The following is a 21,548-nucleotide window of genomic DNA, read 5'->3' as shown; positions in this document are numbered from 1 at the left end:
CTGAGCTGCGGCAGGTGTTTGAATTTTAAGAGAAGGGAATTAGATTAGATCACAACAAAAAACTTGTTTGGAAATTCACGCCTTTTGGTTACTAGGAAAACAAGGGGGTGTAACCTTCTACGGAATCCTTTATAAATACGGTATTAGGGGGTCAAAGAAATGAGTACTATAACGACCTCCAGCGCTAGTGCCCATTCTCGCTGCCTTCCAGCCTTATTACTTCTGTTGATTGAATGAGGAATATGGGATCTAGTGCTCTTTGATATAGGATAAAGGGTAGGGTTGGGAAGAGGTTGTGATTGAGGTGAAGAACTAGGACAGTTCATTCACCGGAATCTTTCATCCCAGTTGTTTTGTTTTTCCTTGTATTTGGAATTGTACCCAGTGGTATTCCATCACTAACCTATGTCACCACTCCCCACACCTCCCACAACCCAACCCCCGGCGCTGCCCTTTTTATTTCAAGACAGGATCTCATTAAATTTTGCAGACTGTAACTTGCCATCCTCCTGCCTCAGCCTTCCGAGAAGCTGGCATGCACCACTGCTTTTAGCTCTTTCATAGTCTTTAATAGTACTAACCATTCCCCAAATATACAGATTGAGCAGGAGCTGCTTCTCTTTCCTACTTCCTCCAAGCCTTCCAGTTAGTTTTTCCTTGATGTACTCTGCTGGATAAATCATCCTTCTCTATCATTATGGTACTGAGAATCTGGCAAGGAAAACTTTTTAAAAGAACAATAACTCAGTATTGGAATGTACTATTTATGCGGGTGCTAAATGTGCATTACAAACATTTCAGGTATATATCCTGTAGTGCAAGGGACCCAGAAGAAAGGAAGTGTTCATAAATTTCGTTTTGTTGTTTATAAATTTTTTCACCAATGAATACAGTATTTTTCTCAATACATCATTCTCATTTACAGAATTTTTAACCACTGAGCCACGCCCCTGCCCTATTTTGTATTTTATTTAGAGACAGGGTCTCACTGAGTTGCTAAGCACCTCACTGGCTTTGAACTCAGATCTTCCTGCCTCAGCCTCCTGAACTGTTCTACAGGCATGTGCCACCATGCCCAGCTCTACATATTCTTTATTGAGTGTTCTAGGTCTCTTTTTCTGATGTGCTTATTATACCTATTTGATTTTGAATTCAAGTTATGGGCAGGATGGTGTGCACCTTTAGTCTTGGCTGCTGTTTGTTTTGTGTTGGTTTTTGTTTTTTGGTACCAGGGATTGAACCCAGGGGTGCTCAATCACATCCTCAGCACTTTTTTATTATTTTTTTTCTTTTTGAGATAGGTCTTGCTAAGTTACCTAGGGCCTTATTAAGTTGCTGAGGCTGGCTTTGAACTTGCAATCCTCCTGCCTTAACCCCTCAAGCCCTGGGACTACAGATGTGGGCTGCCAGCCAACTAGTCCCTGCTACTCTGTAGTCAGAGGCAAGATGATTGCTTGAAACCAAAAGTTCAAGACCACTTGAGCAACATAATAAGACCTTGTCTCAAAATAAACTCAAGGGCAGAGAATTTATGCTTTTTTCTTCCTTTTTTTTTTTTTTTTTTTTTTTTGGTGGTGCTGGGGATTGACCCCAGGGCCTGTACATGCAAAGCAAGCACTCCACCAATTGAGCTATATCCATAGCCCCAAATTTATGCTTTTTTATTCCTCTTCCACTTATGACAAGTAGGAAGTTATCTAGAGAACAGGCTGGAAGTGAGCTTAGTGGGAATGCTTGTCCAGGATGTGTGAGGTCTTGGGATCCATCCCCAGGACAAAAGAGAGAGAGAGAGAGAGAGAGAGAGAGAGAGAGACCGCGAGCAAGAGAGAGATGGATAACTGAATAAAATGTTGCCTGAGGGCTGGGATTTTGGCTCATGAGGCCTTGGGTTCCACCCTCAGCACCATAAAAAAAATAAATAAATAAAATAAAGTATTGTGTCCAACTACAACTAAAAAATAATTTTTTTAAAGAGAGAGAGAATTTTAATATTCATTTTTTAATTATCGGCGGACACAACATCTTTGTTTGTACGTGGTGCTGAGGATGGAACCCGGGCCGCACGCATGCCAGGCAAGCGCGCTACCACTTGAGCCACATCCCCAGCCCCAAAAAATAATTATTTAAAAAAAAAATGTTGCGGGGCTGGGATTGTGGCTCAGCGGTAGAGCGCTCGCCTAGCACGGGTGGGACCCGGGTTTGATCCTCAGCACCACATAACAAAAACTAAAAAATGCATTGTGTGTGTCCATATACCCCCAAAATAAATATTTTTTAAAAACTGTTGCCTGATATGAACTGGAGTCACATAATTTAATCCCTCATCTGACTCCCAAATTTATAGAGAGAGCACAGAGCTGTGCGTGGTAGTGCATACCTATAATCTCAGCTATTTGGGCAACTTAGCAAGATGCTGTCTCAAAATTTTAAAAAATGAAATAAAAATGACTAGGGATATATAGCTCAGTAGTAAGGCACTCCTGGATTCAATCTCCAGAACCCCGGTATCAAAAAAAAAAAAAAAGAAGCAACACAGAAATATATATTTAATATAAGTAAGTTAATATATAAAAATGTATATATCTAGGGCTGGGGTTGTGGCTCAGTGGTGGAGCATCTGCCACATATGTGTGAAGCACTAGGTTAAATTCTCAGTACCACATATAAACAAAACAAATAAAATAAAGGTTCATCAACAACTAAAAAAATGTTTTAAATGTATATATCTATATAGATATATGAATATAGCATAAATATAAGCATATTCAAATATGTTGTTATGTGTTGCTTAACAATGGGAATTGTTCTTTAGTATTAGTGCAGACGTGTTGGTAGCTGATCTCATCATTGTGTGTGTGAACATCACAGAATTTAAACAAGATAGTATGGGTACAATGATACAATGTTTCTAGGTGATATAGTCTCAGGGGACCATTGTCATATATGTGGTCTGTCACTGATGAGAATATTGTGTTGCAAAGAGAGAGAGAGAGAGAGAAGAGAAGAGAAGAGAGAGAGATAAATGAATAAAATGTTGCCTGAGGGCTGGGGTTGGAATGTAAAAAAAATGATAGGCTCCATTAATCCCACTCATCAGAGACCACCACTGTTAAATGTCTGAGGTCTAGTCCACCAGATTAAATTATTTTTTAAAAATAATATAATTTTATTGTTAAAAAACTTTAAACCAAAAGTGAAGTGTTTTTTATAACATTAGAACTGATCCTAAGCATGAAACCTTTATTTGTTTTGTATTTCTGTTCTCTGATTCTGTTGGGAGGTGATGGTAGAAAATTAAAAAAAAAACAAAAAAACATGCTGAGTGTGTAGTTCAGTGATACAGAACTTGCCTACTAGCCTGTGCAAATCCCTGGATCAATCCTTAGCACTGTACAAAAAAGAAATAAAAGAATGAAAAGGGAAAGGGGTTGTGGCTCAATGATAGAGCACTTGCCTAGTACATGTGAGGCACTGGGTTTGATCCTCAGCACCACATAAAATAAACAAATAAATAAAGTTAAAAAAAATGATAGGGCTGGGGATGTAGCTCAGTTGACAAAGTGCTTGCCTCTCATGCACAAGGCCCTGGGTTCAATCCCCAGAACTACAAAAAAAAAAAAAAAAAAAGAATAAAAGGGTCTGGGGATATAACTCAGTGGTTAAATTGTCCCTGGGCCCTGGGTTTAATTTCAATCTTGAGTACTAGAAGAAAAAGGAAGGAAGGATAAAAGAGATAGGGAGGATAATAGGACTGAGGGTACAAGGAGAGAATTTGGGAATGGATCCTAGATCCAGCTCATTACTAGATGGAAATTACTCCTCCCCTCCCAGACCAGGGACTGAATTTCCAGAAAAGACTGACCCCCTGCTTCCCATTCATTGGCTCCTGGTTTCTTGGGATGTTTCTCTTCCTTCCTCAGGACTAATTAAAAGCTACAGATCAAGTAATGAGTCTAGTTGGATGGGAATTCAGAAAATCATGAGCCTCAAAATGAAAGATGGTTTGACCCCAAACTGACCTTCCCTCTTGAGGAAGAGGAAATGAGTTCAAGTGGAACATACTGACACCCAATTCAGCTGCTCACATACATCCAAAGTAGAGAGTTTTTCAGATAGCCTGATACTTTAATTTGGGCGAGGACCAAAGATAAACATGTTGGGAATCCCCAACCACTGGTATGTGTTAGAAAGATCTATACCCCATTAAAGCCCCATCCACTCTCTCACACGCAATCCAGATATACTCAACTGAATTAGAAAAGTTAGAAAACAAAATATAGCAGGGCATGGTAGTTCATGCCTGTGATCCCAGTGACTCAGAAGGCTAAGGCAGGAGGATCTCAAGTTTGAGGCCAGCCTCAGCAACTTGGTGAGTCCCTGTCTCAAAATGAAGACAAGGCAGGAAAGACGGTGGAATGAGATGGACATTATTACCCTATGTACATGTGTGAGTGCACATATGGTGTGACACTACATCTTGTACAACCAGAGAAATGAAAAGTTGTGTTCCATTTGTGTACAATGAATTGAAATATATTCTGCTATCATGTATAACTAATTAGAACAAATTAATTTAAAAAAAGAAATAAATTAAAAAGGTTGGGGGCCAGGTGAGGTGGCGCATAGCTATAACCCAGAGGCTGGGGAGACTGAGGCAGGAGGATCACGAGTTCAAGGCCAGCCTCAGCAAAAGCGAGGCGCTAAGCAACTCAGTGAGACCCTGTCTCTAAATAAAATACAAAATAGGGCTGGGGATGTAGCTCAGGGGTCGAGTGCCCTGAGTTCGATCCCTGGTAATACCCCCCCCCAAAAAAAAAATGGCTGGGCTGTGGCTCAGTGGTTAAGCATCCCTGGATTCAATCCCCAGTACCAGAAATTAATAAACGAATGAATAAAATGTAAAGGCAAACATTGGGGCTAGGAATATAGCTGGGTTACAACACATGCTTCGCATGCATGAGGCTCTGGGTTCAATGCTAGCACTAAGATAAAAAGAAAGTAAAACTGCTTGTGTAGTACTTGATACTGTGGGCCAAGTTCTGTTTGTTTGTTTGTTTTTTGAGACAGGGTCTCAGTAAATTGCCCAGGCTGCACTTAAACCCCTGGGCTCAATTTCCCCTCCCACCTCTGCTATCAGAGCAACTTGGATTATAGGTACATGCTACCATGCCTGGTCAAATACTGTTCTAAGCACTTAAATACAGTAATACATTTAAATTTCACCAGAGTCCTATAGGGTAGAAACTATACTGTCCTCCTCACTTTACAGATAAGAAAACTGAGGCATAGAGGAGTAGAGCTGGATTTAAACCAGGCAGTTTGGTCCAGATCCATACATTGCCCGCCACCATTGGTGCTGGAGATAGAACCCAGGGCCTCAAGCACACTAGGCAAGTGCTCCACCACTGAGCAGCATCTTACCAAGCTCTTAACCACTTCCCTATGCTGCCTCAGGAAGAACATCATGTGCAGCATTTGTGGGCGGTGCATACCTAGTGAACCAATCCTTCATGCGTACCATATGGACAGTGAATCAGTTGGCCAAGGACCACTCTTTTGCTCATCTCCAGGGACAGAGCTTGGGATGGGAGAGCAGGGCTAGAAGCCAAAGGCAGTTAGGTGAAGGCCCACAGGACAAAGGCAACATGTGTTATAGATGGGGCACTGGGCTAGTTGCCACAGGCAAGGTTTAGTCTCTTTTGCCACTCATTTACTACATGCCCTTAGGCAAGTCACTTCCTTTACTTAAGTGGATTTTCCTCTTGGGGCTGTGGGGAAGCACCAGCACCTAGCAATACAATGCATGACATATAGTAGGTGCTTAATAAAAAATATGCTTAAGGACTGAGGTTGTAGCTCAGTGGGAGAGTGCTTGCCTAGTGTACGTGAGGCACTGGGTTAAATTCTCAGCATCACATATAAATAAGTAAATAAATAAAATAAAGGTCCATGGACAACTAAAAAACATTTAAAAAAAATATGCTTAAGCCTGAATGGACAATCCCTACACTGTCTTTCAGCTCTTAGCACACAGAAGTCTGACATGAAAGACCCCTTCACACTCTGCCACCAGCCCCTTTGAAGCAAGCTTAGTAGGGACAAAGCTAAAGGAATCTCATTAGTCTGTCTCACCTATTCCCCCTATTTCCTTATCACTTAGGAATGTGGGGCCCCCTCATAGTTCCAACAGTAAATAATTATTATCATCTAAAACAACAAATCATTAACTAGACCCTAGATATTCTAGTCTAATAGACTTCCCACATGGGTAGCTCTTGAAAAATCAGGCAGAAGCTAGCCTCTCTCCTCTCCAGACATCTACTAAGCACAGCCATGGACAAAGCATATATATCTCAAAGATGAGTGAGAGTTTCCACGTGCCTTCGAGATCATAGTATGATTTCAGAGATGGAAAGTCTACAAATAACTGACTAAAATATATCAAGGTCTAGCTCAACAGGGCAGAAAGAGGAAATGGAGTTATTGCAAGACTGTCTTTAGTCTCAAGATGATGGGGGGAGGGAAAGATACCTATATTTTGTTCTTAACCTCAACTCTGTAGCTTGAATGGGGGAACATGTGATTTTTCTGGACCTGAGACCACCGTCCATTGTCCATTTCTCCCCCAGCCTCACCCTACAGGAGCACTTCCACCCCACATTCCTCAAGCACCAGCCGATGCTATCTCTCCACACAGGTTGAGACCTGCAAGATTTGGAACATCTCAAATCTTCCTGTCTGGGAAGCAGTCTGACACCCAAAGGTCCTCAACCCCTTTCTAGAACAAGTGGGTCCCCCATGCCCATCTCAAACACATTCCAGGATATACCCTTGAGCCACTCTCCCTCCATCCCTACCCTTTTTAAAGCTAGCTCTGCTTATCCTGAGAAGCCCAGGTTTGGGTGGGAGGGGGAAGGGCAGATACAATCAAAGGTGAGGCAGGGAGGGACCCACAGAACTGGTGTTCCCACTGGTACTGTTCCTGCCCTGATGCTTCCTCACCCTCAGTCACGCTGGGTGGGGAAAAGTCAGGTACAGACAAGATGTCCTAGTCCCTCAGTCCTTTACTTAGTTTTCACGTGGGGATACAGAACCTGATGGGCTCAGATGATGCTAAACAAATGGTACATTTATAGCCAGAGGCAGAGGCTGGCAGCATGAACCTGCGGAGCTGCAAGCTTACTCCTGCAGGAATGGCTTTGGGTTTGCACTAAAGGGTGGTCACAGCAGCAGACCAAGCTCCTGGACTTGTCAGTGGCCTGGAATACTGTGCATTTACCCCATGTGCTTCAGAGATTGTCTCATCCAAGATTCAGAGAAAGGTTCTATTTGGCAACTGGGGAGAGTGCCTGTACAAGAGAGGTGTGCAAGACATAGGAGCCTCAGGTCCTTTCTGCCTAGTTCTGCTGAAAAGCAATCTTAGCAGCTGTCAATTTGAGGTGTAAGCTTGAAGAATTTAGAAATACAAACCTTTTGCTGGCAATTCCACCTTTATCTCAAAACCTCCAGCTGCCCACTCACCAGAAAGAAACATTTGAGATGGGTACAGGTGAGGATGAGTAAATCAAATCAATAATCCATTAAAAGTGTTTATTTTTAAATGGAAAGGGGAAAGGGAGTAACAGAGTCAACTTTTGGCACCTTTCCAGTCCATCACCCCCATGTTCTTCCCAACACAAAGCACTGGCAGGAGGGGCTGCAGGACAGTCACAGTGAGATCTGTACAACCCTGGAGAGGTGGGATTCAGAGTCCATCCCAGACCCATTGTACTAGAACAGGGTTAGAGCTCAGGGGCATAGGGCTCCCCTGTGGGTGAGGGTACCCGAAGCTCAGCATCATGCCTTACCACGGTGAAGAGTCCCACCACTGCCAGCAGAGCCATCACCATGACAGCAGAGCAGATGCTGAACATGTTCCGAGTGCCTGTCTTTCGGTCACTGTCATGGAGGACAAGGAGCCCTAGACAGGCCAGTAAGTGTAGGGGCACCCGGAACCAGTTGAGTACCCCAGCCTGCTCTGTCTCAGGGATCACCTTTCTCCGCAGGAAGCTCATACTGGGAAAGTACAGACCACAGGCCAACTCAATAAGTAGGAAGGCAATGAAGGACTCCACTGGACTCTCCTGGCCTGGGCTGGTGGAGAAAGTCAACATGAAGAGAGAGAAGACAACGATGAGGACAGCAAGGGAGAGTAGGTGCATGGGTTGAAGGTGGTACCTCTTGGAGGTAGCGATGCGGTACAGGGAAGAACCCAGCAGGCTAGCTGCCATGAAGCTGGAGAAGACAATGCCCAGTGGGGCCCCATGTGGGTCCAGAACAGGTGTCCAGAGGAAGACAAAGATAAAGATGACACTTTCAAACAGGGCTTGTATGGTGCCCAAAAGCAGCACACGACGGTCCGACAGGAGGCAGCGCAGGCCTCCAGCACAAGTCCTTGAGAAGGCACGCTGCCGGTCATAGTTCTCTCCCCAGTTGCGAAGGGCTAAGACACCAGCCAGAGCCAGCAGAGGGATGGCGGCCACAAAAGGTGCTACAGGCCCCAACCCCATCCAGCTAGCCACAGCTTCAGCTGCCACACCTGCCACTACAGCCAGTGCATGGTTCCAGAAGGCAGCTCGGGCAAAGGTAGCTGGGATCCACTCAGCAGGGAAATCATGCCGCTCCACGTGTTCATGGATGTACCAGGCCTCGAATGCTGAGAAGAGGAGGGCAGTGGACAACCCACCAAGTGCTCGGCCCACCAGCAGCACAAAGTAGTCCTGAGAAAGTTTGGTTAAGCAGCATAGAGAGTAAGTGAGGGAGAAGAGGACACAAGACTTCTTACGACCCAGCCAATCCACAAGGGAGGAGGCCACTAGGCCAAAGAGGACTGTGGAGGCAAGGCCACAAACATAGAGGATGGCAATTTGACCCTCCAGGAAGTGGTAATGCTGGTAGAGTTTATAGAGGTAGGGGGCCTGGAGCCAATCAGCTGCCAGGGCAAGGAAGTAGACCTGATAAAAGTCCAGTTGAAACTGAAGGAAGGAGGGATTGCTGCAGGCCCTTCCAGGAGGTTTAGCCCGGCATCTTGACAGCTCCAAACCCAGGCAAGAGGCCAGGAGGCCTACAAAAGCCAGGTAGGCAGTCACCAGCATGGTGGGCCCCCGGACGACCTGGGGAGAAAAAGGGGGCGGGGAGGATGAGAGTCACATCCGGGTAGCACTGTCAAGGGGCTGGGTGTCTAAGCAGAGGGTAGCTCCACCCAACCCCCCTGCCAACTCCACCCTACCCCCAAGAGCTCAGACTGGAGGGACCAGTTGGGTGGGTGGGAGGAGTGGCCCGCCAGAGCTGTCTCCTAGGACACTGTGGGGCAGGGAGAGGTAAGAGAGGAGGGCGAGGCCTGAGCATTCGCCCCACCCTTGCCAGGCATGGCAAAGAGGGAGTCCCTACAGTAATCCAGGTCCTGCAAATTCTAAAGGGGCTGCTACCCTCTTCCACAACAGCTTCTGCAGTTCCTCTGTTACCTTCTATTCTTGCTGAGAAGCCCATTTTTGCCCTCAGTATCTCGACATATTCCCATGCATCTCTCTCGCCCGCGCGAGCCTCTTGTATTGCTTCACGGTCACGCGCGTGCACCTAGATTTCTCCTCCTCCAGGACACCAGCACATCCCTGCGCCCCCTAGCCCCCGCCCAGAGCCACCACACCTGCTCGCGCCTTGCTCGGCCTGGGTCTCACCTGCTGTCCCGGTCTGCGGGGACACTCCGGACACGTCCGGCTCCAGGCCGCCGGGCCGCCCTCCCCGCTCTGGCTCTGGCTTCCCTCGGGTTCCAGCAGCGCGCCCGCCCCTCACAGCCTGCTTCCGGGAGCCGGGCAGGCCTCGGGCCGCCGCCATGATGATTTCGTCACGTGATGGGGGCGCGGCGCGAAAGCCCCGCCCCATCACTCCTCCTGCTTGCGCCCGGGCGCCGCGCTCCCGAGGTCGGTGTGAGGTAGGATGGGGAGGGGAGTGGTCCGCGGGGGTGGCAGTTGCTGCTCCTGATCCAGCCTGACCCGCTGCCTTCTCGTGACACTCTCTCCCACTTGTGGGGCCACCTCGACTTTAAAACTCACTTTCTCTCTTTCTCTGCGCAGAGTACCTGGGAAAGATGCCTGCAGTGCCTCAGATCCAGGAGCTGCCTCCTCTTAATGAATTTGGCTGCCCTAAGCCAAGACGGCTTCTGGTTTTGCCTCTTTTCGCAGCATAATAACCTCCAGACAAGAAATCAGTTGCAGTCCAGACACCTGAGGGAGGCGGTGTAGGGCTGGGAACTTGGACTGGATCCTCCGACAGACCAAGGTTCCAATCCAGCTGGTAAACTGTCACTTACCAGCTGTGTGGCCTTAGGCAAGCTACATAACTTCATAGCGTCCCAGTTTCTCTGTATGAAGTCAGATCAGTGCCCAAATAAAGAAGGCTAAAGTTCAGTGACAGCATAGCTTTAACCCATTAAGTCCTCAAATTTCAATTCTGTGAATAATATTTCAACGAAATTGACAACGATGCATTAAATTAGGTTGGAAATGATAATCTAGAGTTTATATAACTTATTAAGAATGAAAATACAGCTGGCGCATGCCTGATATTCCAGCTCCTGGGACAGCTGAGAGAGAAGGATTGCAAGTTCAAGGCCAGCCTTGGCAATTTAGCAAGACCCTGTATCAAAAAATAAAAAGGGGGGTCGGGGAGTAGCTTGGTAGTAGAGTGACTATGGGTTCAATTCCCAGTGCAAAAAAAAGAAAATACTATAATGCCCTGTTTAGAGGTATCTTTCACATATATAAGCCAACCTATAAATAAGACATCGGGCAAATACCATATCCTTTTATACAGCATACAATATACAAAGAAGTTCTTTTTTTGTCTTTAAATATTTTTTAGTTGTTGATGTACCTTTATTTTTTATTTTTTTATTTATATGTGGTGCTGAGGATCAAACTCAGTGCCTCACACATGCCAGGCAAGTGCTCTGCTACTGAGCCACAACCCCAGCCCCACAAAAAAGTTATTTTCATGACCTTTTCAGTTTTGGTGGGAAGACCCTTTCCAGTGGTACATGCCTATGATCCCAGCCCACTCCAAAGGCTGAAGCAGGAGGATGGCAAGTTCAAAGCCAGCCTCAGCAACTTAGCAAGACCCTGTCTCAAAAAATAAAAAGGGCTGGGGATGTGGCTTAGTGGTTAATTAAGCATGTCCCTGGGTTCAATCCCTGGTACCCACTACCAAAAAAAAAATTGTTTTGGTGGAAAAGAACAAAATACTTATATTACTTTTTGTGTGTGTGTGTGTGTGCTGGGGATTGAACCCAGGGCCTTGTGCATGTGAGGCAAGCACTCTACCAACTGAGCTACATCCCCAACCCTACATTACATTTTTGACAATATGTTTTCTGTTTTCCATGACATGGCTTGTTTTGACATTCTTGTTCTTGTTTGAGAATAATTTAACTTATCATGTCAAATCTGATATCTTGGACAGTAGTAGGTCTGGATCTTCTTCCTGGTGGTTTCTCATTGCATTGTTTTTGGAATGCTAAGCAGATGTCTTCCCTGCACCCCAGTAGTGATATTGAACCAGGGACACTCTACCATTGAGCTATTTTTCTGGTCCTTTACATTTTTTGGTTTTGAGACAGGGTCTTGCTAAATTGCCCAGGCTGGCCTCTTTTTATCCTCCTACTTCAGCCTCCAAAGCTGCTGGAATTACAGGCAGTGGCCATTGCACCTTGCTTAGATGTCTCTTGAAATCCAGCAGATTTATGAGATCTTTCTTGTCTTTTTTCCCAAATTTGTGAATAATTCGTGCATTTACAATGCACATCAATTATTGAGTGTCTGGAGGCCAATACCATTTTTTACCTCTAATAGAAGTAGAATATTTGGAAACCAACCAATAGTGTTTATCTGTATCATCACTGAAATTGTTAAAGGTACCCATTACCTTTGGTTGAGGTACATTGGCTGTGCTCTTTCTTTCTTCCATATCTGAACTTTGCCAAGTGGTTCCACTGTATGATAGTTCATTCCAACAATGGCACATTTATTATCTAACCATTTTACAATGAAAATTTCATTATTTATATTGACTCTATAATAATCATAGGACCTTCTTGCTTGTTTTTTCCATTAATGTTGTAGATTTCAGAAGATACTTGTTAGTCTGTTTTCCCTTAAGGTACCTGTAGATTGGAATCCAGTATTTTTTTGGAGGGGGAGTACTGGTGATTAAATTCAGAGGCACTCGACTAAGCCACATCCCCAGCCCTATTTTGTATTTTATTTAGAGACAAGGTCTCACTGAGTTGCTTAGTGCCTCATTAAATTGCTGAGGCTGGCTTTGAATTCATGATCCTCCTGCCTCAGCACCCCGCCACCTCCACCTCCCAACCCCTGTCTTTGTCTCTGGGATTACAGGTGTGTGCTACTGCACCCAGCCTCCAGCACTTTTTCTACAATATAAATCAAAATTGATGCAATATCCCAAAACTCCACACAGTGCCCAGAATTTATAACCAAATCTTATGTTTTTTTTTTTTAATGTTTTTCTAGTTGTAGATGGACAGCATGCTTTTGTTTCATTTTTTTTAAGTATTTATTTTTTAGTTGTAGTTGGACACAATATCTTTATTTTACTTATTTATTTTTATGTGGTGCTGAGAATTGAACCCAGGGCCTCACATGTGCTAGGCAAGTGCTCTACTGCTGAGCCACAACCCTTGCCCTATTTGTTTCATTTTTATGTGGTACTAAGGATCGAACCCAGTGCCTCACACATGCAAGTGCTCTGCCATTAAGCTACAGCCTCAGCCCCGAATCTTAGTTTTACGTCTTATAATTTGTCTCAGCAAATTGTGTCTATAATAGGTGATAATCACTTTATCCACTATCAAAGATTCTTCAAAGATACCAAATTTCACACATGATTTTTGAAGCATATTTTTAGAGTTTTTTTTTGGTTTTTTTTGTTTTTTTTTTTTTGTGGTGCTGGGGATTGAACCCAGGTCTTTGTGCATTCAAGGCAAGCACTCTACTGAGATATATCCCCGCCCAGAGGATAATTTTAAAGATTTTATCTTCATTATTTTTTTGCCATTCATTATTTTTCATACTTTTCAGTTCCTGGAAAACAATTTCTCTTTCTTTTCCTTTTTTTTTTTTTTTTTGTTTTCTTTTTCTTTTTTTTTTGTACTGGGAATTGAATCTAAGGGTGCTTTACCACTAAGCTACATCCCCAATACTTTTTATCTTTTATTTTGAGATAGGATCTTACTAAGTTGCTCAGGCTCAGCCTCTTTAGTTGCTGAGATTATAGTCATGTACCACTCTACTTGACTCGAACATTAATCATTTGAAATACAGTGCATTCCTCAAAATAAAATGATAACCTATTTCTAGAAAATACCTTCATGAATGCATACCTTATATTACATATCAGTTAGGTACCTATACCTAATATTTTGTTCAGTTGAATTTTAATAAAGTCACTTTTGAAGTAAAGTTTAGGCCATTTGCACAATTAACTTAAAATTACTTTCAAGCTTGGTACAGTGGTACACACCTGTAATCCCAGCTACTCAAGAGGCTGAGTGAGGCAGGTCGGGTGCCATGGCACACGCCAGTAACCCCAGTAGCTTGGGAAGCTGAGGCAGTAGGATCACAAGTTCAAAAACAGCCTCAGCAATTTAGCTAGGCCTTATGCAACTCAGAGAGAGCCTGTCTCAAAATAAAAAATCAAAAGGGCTGGGGATGTGGCTCAGAGGTTGAGTGCCCCTGTGTTCAATCCCTGGTACCAAAAGAAGAAGAAGAAGAGGAGGAGGAGGAGAGGGAGGAGGAGGAGAGGGGGGAGGAGGGAGGAGAAGGAAGGAGGAGGAAGGAAGAGGAAGAAGAAGAAAAAGAAACTGGGGCAGGAGATCATAAATTCAAGGCCAGCCTCAGCAATTTAGGGATACACTATCTCAAAATAAATAAATAAAAAGAGCCGGGGATATAGCTCATAAAGTGCCCCAGGGTTCAATCCCGAGTGCTGCTAATAAAATAAAATATGGATTTAAAATAAATAATAAAAAGGGCTGAGGATGTAGCTCAGTGGTACAGTACCCCTGGGTTCAATCCCCTGAGAGGGACAGGCAGGTGTAGCCTTGAAGCTGAAGTTCCAGCTTCCCCCTCTTAGGAGCTATTCTACCTTGGAAAAGTTATTTAACCTCCCTCCATTCTGAAATATGTCCTCAGGACCCTCCATTGGCTCCCCTTCTCACTAAGGGTAAAAGCAAAATCTTTTTTGCCCCTAGTATTTCCCCTTTTCCTCCTCTAAAAGTCTTTATAATGACTTAAAAGCCCTCTGTCCTCTGGCCTTCTGCTACTTCTCTGACCTTATCCTCTACTACTCTGCCTTCTACACTGTCTACATAGGCTACCACCCAGGCCTTTGCACACTGTTAACTGCAAGTTTTTTTTTTTTTTTTCCCAAAATACCAACATAATTCTCTCCCTCACCTTTTCCAGTTTTCTGTTCAAATGTCGACTTATCAGAGCCATCTTTGGCCATGCTGTTTAAAACAGCAGCATGACTACTTCTACCACAGTATATCTATCTGCTCTTCTTCCAACTCTATTCTCCTTTGATACTTTTTCTCCGTACTTAACACCCTCTAGAATACTATATGTTTTACTATCTCTTCTCCCTACAGATTTTTATCTGGTTGTTTTTTTTTAAATTTTATTTATTTATTTATTTATGGTGCTGGGGATTGAACGCAGGGCCTTGTGCATGCAAGGCAAGCACTCTTCCAACTGAGCTATAACCCTTGTCCTTTATCTGTTTACCTGTTTCCAATACTTAAAACAGTCATTGCTATGTAATAAATATTCCAAAATTTTCTATGAATACATGAATAAATAAATCAATCCATGAAAGTATTGTACAAAGTATTGGCACATGTTGACTGTTAACATTTATCAAACAGTTACTATGTACCTAAGCTCTGTTTTAAGAAGGGTGCTGGGTGCCATGGCGTATACCTGTAATCCCAGCAGCTCCGGAGGCTGAGGCAGGAGGATTGTTAATTCAAAGCCAGCTTCAGCAATTTAGTGTCGTACTGAGCAATTCAGGGAGACCCTGTCTCTAAATAAAACACAAAATAGGGCTGGGGATGTGGCTCAGTGGTTGAGTGCCCCTGAGTTCCATACCCGATACAAAAAAAAAAAGTCCTGGTTGGACTGGGGATGTGGGTCGGGGTAGAGCACTTGCCTAGCATGCTTACAGCCCTGGGTTCCATCCCAGCACTGAAATGGAAAAAAAAAAAAGTTCTGGGACAACTGCTATAGATGAAATATTTTACTTAATTGTCCCAACAACCTTTAAGGTGGATATGATTATTATCTCCCAGAGTTGGGGAAGGTAGTTCACATCTCCAGAGTCCCATAGTAAGAGGTAAAATAGGATCTGGGACCCAGATCTTTCTAATTCCATGCTCACAAGGTTTCTGAGAAAATTAAATGAGTCTAGCTGCCTGCACAATGATTAGTAAATATTGTTAATATTAATGCTTGGAGAGTATAGTGTACAGGGTCAGAGATTATATCCAGAGAAATACTTTCTTAGGATAAAACAGCTGAGTTATATCTTACAAGCTGAAAAGTGTCTTCACCACTAGGTGTCAAACTACTGGAGAGTAAAAAGAGGTTATTGTTCCCAGGCTTTCATTCAGAAATACTATTATTAAAAAACTCATGACTTCTCCAAGGTCACTCAGTTAGTGAGGGCATTGGGCACTGACTGCCCTCCATCTTATTGCTGAGCATCAGCTCCTTGAACTCATGACAACAAGTTTCTAATTTCTTGGTGTTCTTTTCTTTGGATATGGAGATTGTCCTGGATAAAGATAATGGATATAATAGTATGACCTTTTATTTTTGCTTTCTGTTTCACAGGGCAGAGACCAGTTTTCTACCATTATCATATTGTATTTTTCTCAGAAGCATCTAATAGAGACCAGAAACAAGATTATATTATTTTGGATTATCTTTTTTTATTGTAGTGCCTAATCAAAATATTTATGGAATATTTACGGTTGTCCTGGCCCCTCAGAGCTGTGAAGCTTAGGTGGGAAAAGTCCTAACGAGAAATTGCCTGTGGAAGACTGGAGGGGTAAAAGTGAACACAATCCATCTCTAGGACATGCTTCCGATAATGGGAAGGGAGGGCTGGCATCTGTGTGTGAGGAACCATGGGGGAAGTCCTGGATCTCAGGATAGTTGGGGAGGACACTCTGGGAGTTATTAAAAACCAGGCTTACCAGAGGAACTTCATTTAAAAATTTTATTATGAAAATGTTTGAAACATACACAAAGATAGCATTGTTCTATGAACCCACATATACTAATTCAACAATTATGAATTTTGTCACTGTTTGTGCCCTCTACTCTTTTCTTTCTGTTCTTAATTTTCTTCTGAAATATTTAAAATTAAAGAATTTGCTTTATTGTACATGTCAGCATGTGTCTCTAGGAAATAAGGACCTTCTCTTATATAACTTCAGGGCCCTTTTTTTTTTTTTTTCCAGGGCCATTTTTACAACTAGCAAAATTAGCACTGATTCTTTGGCATCATAAATACCCAGTCCACAATTAAATGTTCCCAACTGTCTGAAAATATCTTTTTATAGTTGGTTCTACAAATCACGAACTGAAAGAAGTCCACATGTTCTGTGTAAGTAGTTGGTCTTATGTGTGTGTGTGTGTGTGTGTGTGTGTGTGTGTGTGTGTGTGTTGCTGGGGATTAACCCAGAACATCACACACACACTAGGCAAAGCCTCTACCACTACAAGCTACACCCTCAGCCCTATAGTTGTCTTTTTAAAACCCTTCTAACTCTCCCCCCTTAAGCCATTGACTACTTGAGGAAACTGGGTCAGATTTCCTTTAGAATGTCCCACGTTTGGGATGCATCTGCTTACTTCTTCAGTGATATTTCACATGAGCCTCCATCTCCTGAATTTCCCATGAAATGGAAGTTAGCTCTGGAGATTTGATTAGATTCATCTTCAGTGTCTTGGTTGTCTCCTTGTTTAGGAGAAACATCACTCCTTGATGCTGAGTGCTTCAAACTGTATCACATCAGGAGGTACCTGGCATCTGTTTATGTTGCTTTTTAGTGATGCTAAGACTCATCAGTGGGCTCAGATGGTGGCAGCTTGGTTCTTCCATTGCAAAAGTCTTCATCAATCATCATCTTTGATTTACCCATACATGATTCTTGCTTTAATTCATTGGGAATTGCAAAATGGTGATTTTTTTCTCCCATAATCCTTCCATATTAGCTGGAAGTCTTCTTTAAATAAGAGGTTGTCTCCATCAGTAAGAGCTATTTGGCTGTCCTGAAACATAGTTTATATAGAACAGGCAGCATAAATCCTAAATGCTTAATTCAATGTTTTTTTTTTTCCCCTATAGTTTTGAGCTAAGCTCATCCACAGGCCACTTTTATTTTTTATTTTTTTAATCTGTAGACAATACCTTTATTTGATTTATTTACTTTTTTTTTTTTAATGTGGTGCTGCGTATTGAACCCAGTGCCTCACACATGCGAGGCAAGTGCTCTGCCACTGAGCCACGATCCCAGTCCCCACTTTTTATTTTTAGTTGCCAACTTTCAGAATAAGAAGCTTGGAGAGACATTGTTTCTATTATTTATTTATTTATTTATTTATGGTGTTGAGATAGAATCCAGGATCTTGATCATACTAGGCAAGTGTTCTGCCACTAAACTGTATCTCCATTCCTGAAATATCTTTTTTCTTTTTGCCATACTGGGGATTGCACCTGGGGGTGCTATACCACTGAACTGCAGCACCAGGGTTTTTTTTTCTTTTGTTTGTTTGTTTTTTGTTTTTTGAGAGGGGTACTGAGGATTGAACTCAGGGGCACTCGACCACTGAGCCACATCCCCAGCCCTATTTTGTATTTTATTGAGAGACAGGGTCTCCCTGAGTTGCTTAGCTCGTCGCTGTTGCTGAGGCTGGCTTTGAAAATCCTCCTGCCTCAGCCTCCTGAGCCACTGGGATTATAGCTGTGTGCCACCATGCCTGGCCAAGCTTTTTATTTTTATTTTGAGACAGGGTCTCACTAAGTTGCCAAGGCTGGTCTCCAGTTTGTTATCCTCCTGCCTTAGTCTCCTGAATTGCTGGGATTACAGACTTGTGCCACCTTGCTGAAATATCATTTTAAAAAATGGTTGGGCTTATCTTGGCACGATGGTGCATGCCTATAATCCCAGTGACTTGGGTAGCCTGAGGAAGGAGGATTGTAAGAGGCCAGCTTCAGCAATTTGGTGAGACCCTGTCTCAAAATTTAAAAGAGGGCTGAGGATATGGCTAAGTGGTTAAGCACCCCTGGGTTCAATCCATGGTACAAAATGAAAAATTACAAAATGATAATAATGTTTGGGCTTAAAACTGAGCAGGAAAGGGTGGCCTAGGTAGTACTTGGGGAAGGGAGGTGCTACTCTGGTAACTGTGTCTGCCCCTCACTCCCTCCCGTGCATGGTCTGCGTAGTACAGACAGACACTGGAGAGCTCAATGTCCTGGCCCCTGGGTAGAAATGAGATAGATATGAAACAGATCTGGTTTGTTTTGTTGTGCAGACAGCCGAAGGACCCAGGAGGAGAGATACAAGGATAGAGAGAGGGGGAGAGAGGGAGAAGGAGAGGAGAGGCAGAAAGAGAGATAGGAAATGATAAAACAACTAGACACAGAAGACAGGAAGAGAGACAGATACAGAAAGGGAAATAGAAACAGAAGAGATCACAAATGAGATGGCACCCAGAAGCAGAATAAACAGAAGAGCAGAGAGATAGGAGGTGAAGAGAAAGACCAAAGAAGAAAGTAGCCATGAAGACAGGGACTGAGGCAGGGAAGGAGGAAAGAAAAAGATATGTCTTTTTAAAAAAAATTTTTTTAAATAAAATTTTTAGGGATGGGGATAATATCTCAGGTGGTAGAGTGCTTGCCTTACATGCATAAGGCCCTGAATTCAATCCCCAGCACCACAAAAAAATAAACAAATTAATTAAATAAATATTTTAGTTGCATAGAAACAATACCTTTATTTTTATTTATTTTTATGTAGTGCTGAAGATCAAACCCAGTGCCTCATACATGCTAAGCCAGCACTGTACCACTAAGCTACAACCCCAGCCCCAGATATGTCTTTAAATCAGGAGAAATAGAGAGTAGCAAAGACAGATACAGTGACAAAAGCTTGGTGAAGGCAAAATGTCCCAATGTAAACAGTGGGGGGAGAGAATGCAGTAGAAATATAGAGAAAAAAATAAGCAGAAAGAAAAGAACATAATTGGCCAAATTATATTGCTGTATTGTGTGTATGTTGTGTATATATGAATGTGAAACAACAAATTCCATCATTTGTACAAGTATACTGCACCAATAAAAAAAGCTGCTATAATCCTAGTAGCTCAGGAGGCTGAGGCAGAAAGATGGTGAGTTCAAAGTCAGCCTCAGAAAAAGTGAGGTGCTAAGCAACTCAGTGAGACCCTGTCTCTAAATAAAATACAAAATAAGGCTGGGGATGTGGCTCAGTGGTCGAGAGCCCCTGAGTAGTTGGGGAAATCCAACTGGTACAGGGTGGGAGGTAGGAGAAAAGAACAAGATAAAACAACAACAACAAAGGTCCTACAAAAGGAGGTGAAGAAAAAGAAGGCAAGTAGAAGCCAGAGAATGTGAGAAACATGGAGGGGCTTAGGATTTCAGGCCTAGGAGCAGGCCCGATAAGTACCCGAGTCTGACTTCTAGATGACTAGTCTGACTTCTCTTGGTGACTTCTCCTGTCTCCCAGCCCCAACCCCAACCCCAGGGACACAGGACTTACTTGACCCTGAGTCAAGGGTCCCCAGCTTCTTTCATCCCCATGATAGATGAGATAGTTGTCATAGATGGGATTACTGCTACAAGATTGAGGTCATAGGCTGAGAGTTCTGAGAGATTTCAAGACAAGCTATCCAGGCAGAGGGTTTCCGGCTAAAAGTGTGGACCAGGAAGGATGGCAAAGCTATTTAAGGAGGGAGATCCAGGAACCCTCTGCTTAGCCATCGATTCTGGGCTAATAGCTACTGACCTTCTCTTCCTGATTCAAAATGAGAGGTCAGAGGTCCAGAAACTCTTGGGGCAACTAGGGGTATGGATAGAGGCCAAGGGGCCAGAGTGGCTTCAAGACAAAGGTTTGATCTTAACCATATGAATTGTAGAAGAAACAAAGGTTTCCACTAGAGGCTGAGTGGAGGGGAAGAAATAGCCAATTTGCTCACCTTCAGGGGCTGTAAGGGTGCTTCACTTTCCATTCCAGAAGTTGCAGAAGAGGAGGTTCTGGAACCAGCACTAGCACGCCCAGAAACTATCTTCAAAGCAGACGCTCCCTGTCCCCCAGGCCTGGGGAAGAGGGGTTCTGGGTAACCTGCTGCCTTTCCTTGCCTGGGCAGGGGTCCAGCTGATCCCTCTCCCCACTCTGCTTAGAGCTCCTGCCTGAGGAAGCAGCTTCAGAAGTGTTTCAGGAGACCCATAGTCTCTCGGAGAGCAGCAGTTCATCTAGACAATCAGACAGCGCCCCTGAGAAGCACGCCGTCTCCTTAGGCAGAAGTTACAGCAACAAGTGGAGGCTGGAAGCCCGCAAGCTGCCCCTTGGCAACAGCCATAGCTATCACTACAGGCCAGGTGGGAACTCCGGGAACTCCAACAGGCACCTTGGCCCTTGGAACAAGGGTAAATGGGACAAGAGGAGGAGTGGCAGCAGGTCAGGGGTGGACCGGAGCAGGGGACACAGGAGGTATGGGGACAAGTCAAGGGAGGACAGGCAGGGCAAGGAGGGCAGGAGCAGGTGCAGGGTGGCCCAGGGAGGCTGGGACAGGATGGGCAGGTAGCTGCATAGGAGGGACAGGCAACGCAGGAGTAGGTGGGAGGGGGACAGGCAGGGCAGGAGCAGGTACACGCAGAGGGGTGACAGGGCAGGCAGGGAAAGGTAGTTGGTGGACCGTGCCCAGAGGGTGTAGGGGGCTCTTGGTAGGCAACCTTCTTTTTCCTAGGCCCCAAGCGTAGGCCCACAGAGAAGTCCATCTAGCTGTAGGAGCAGGAAGGCTGGGGCCTGGGTAGAAGGGAGGGTAGCGGGGAGTAGGAGGGATGAACTCGGGGTGGGGGTAGGATTAAATCTAAGACACGCTGAGCCTTGCAGATCCTGCAGGGAGTTCAGCCCTCCCCAGCCAGCCCTCCCCTTCCAGATCTGCCCAGCAAAGCTCTCCTGCCACCCTCCCTGCCATTGACAATCCTCTAACTATACCAGACCAGAACATGTTCTTCAAATAGGACATGCACTTTCATGCCCCCAGTCCTTTGTTCACGCTGTTCCTTCAGCTTGGAATGTCCTTTCTCTCTTCTTCACCTGGCCAGGCCCTATAATCTCTGAAGTCTTCCCCTCTATTTAATCACAAGAATTTCTTACACTCTAGGCCTTAACACCTGCCTAG

General features: G+C 44.1%; 2 protein-coding genes and 1 long non-coding RNA gene across 4 annotated transcripts; 1 reads left to right on the top strand and 2 right to left on the bottom strand.

The window, feature by feature from the left end:
* Window positions 1–7,576: 7,576 nt before the first annotated feature.
* Window positions 7,577–9,886, bottom strand: Mfsd5 (major facilitator superfamily domain containing 5). 2 transcript variants are annotated; one of them, XM_046435920.2, is made up of 2 exons: window positions 9,717–9,886; window positions 7,577–9,152 (listed from the first exon to the last, which is right to left on the bottom strand). In XM_046435920.2, exon 2 carries the CDS (start codon window positions 9,132–9,134, stop codon window positions 7,782–7,784), a length of 1,353 nt encoding a protein of 450 aa, XP_046291876.1. In that variant the 5' UTR covers window positions 9,135–9,152; window positions 9,717–9,886; the 3' UTR covers window positions 7,577–7,781. The 2 variants fall into 2 exon arrangements, with proteins under 2 accessions (XP_046291876.1, XP_046291877.1); XM_046435921.2 differs by lacking the exon at window positions 9,717–9,886 and adding an exon at window positions 9,504–9,651.
* Window positions 9,887–9,918: 32 nt separating this feature from the next.
* LOC124087197 (uncharacterized) lies at window positions 9,919–10,548 on the top strand. Its single transcript, XR_006850009.2, has 2 exons — window positions 9,919–9,970; window positions 10,113–10,548. It is a non-coding gene; the product is annotated as an uncharacterized LOC124087197 (long non-coding RNA).
* Window positions 10,549–16,376: 5,828 nt separating this feature from the next.
* LOC124087046 (uncharacterized) lies at window positions 16,377–21,318 on the bottom strand. The gene is made up of 2 exons (XM_046435672.2): window positions 20,340–21,318; window positions 16,377–17,393 (listed from the first exon to the last, which is right to left on the bottom strand). Exon 1 carries the CDS (start codon window positions 21,139–21,141, stop codon window positions 20,617–20,619), a length of 525 nt encoding a protein of 174 aa, XP_046291628.1. The 5' UTR covers window positions 21,142–21,318; the 3' UTR covers window positions 16,377–17,393; window positions 20,340–20,616.
* Window positions 21,319–21,548: the final 230 nt, after the last annotated feature.

Source organism: Marmota monax, unplaced genomic scaffold (genome assembly GCF_021218885.2).
Source record: "Marmota monax isolate L192 unplaced genomic scaffold, Marmota_monax_Labrador192_F-V1.1 WCK01_AAM20220418_F8-fsc00012, whole genome shotgun sequence".
Lineage (NCBI taxonomy): Eukaryota > Metazoa > Chordata > Mammalia > Rodentia > Sciuridae > Marmota > Marmota monax.
This window is presented reverse-complemented; position numbering and strand designations above follow the sequence as displayed.

Coding starts and splice junctions, on each gene's coding strand:
- Mfsd5 (XM_046435920.2), bottom strand. CDS start 9,134: ATGCTGGTGACTGCCTACCTGGCTTTTGTAGGCCTCCTGGCCTCTTGC.
- LOC124087046 (XM_046435672.2), bottom strand. CDS start 21,141: ATGGACTTCTCTGTGGGCCTACGCTTGGGGCCTAGGAAAAAGAAGGTT.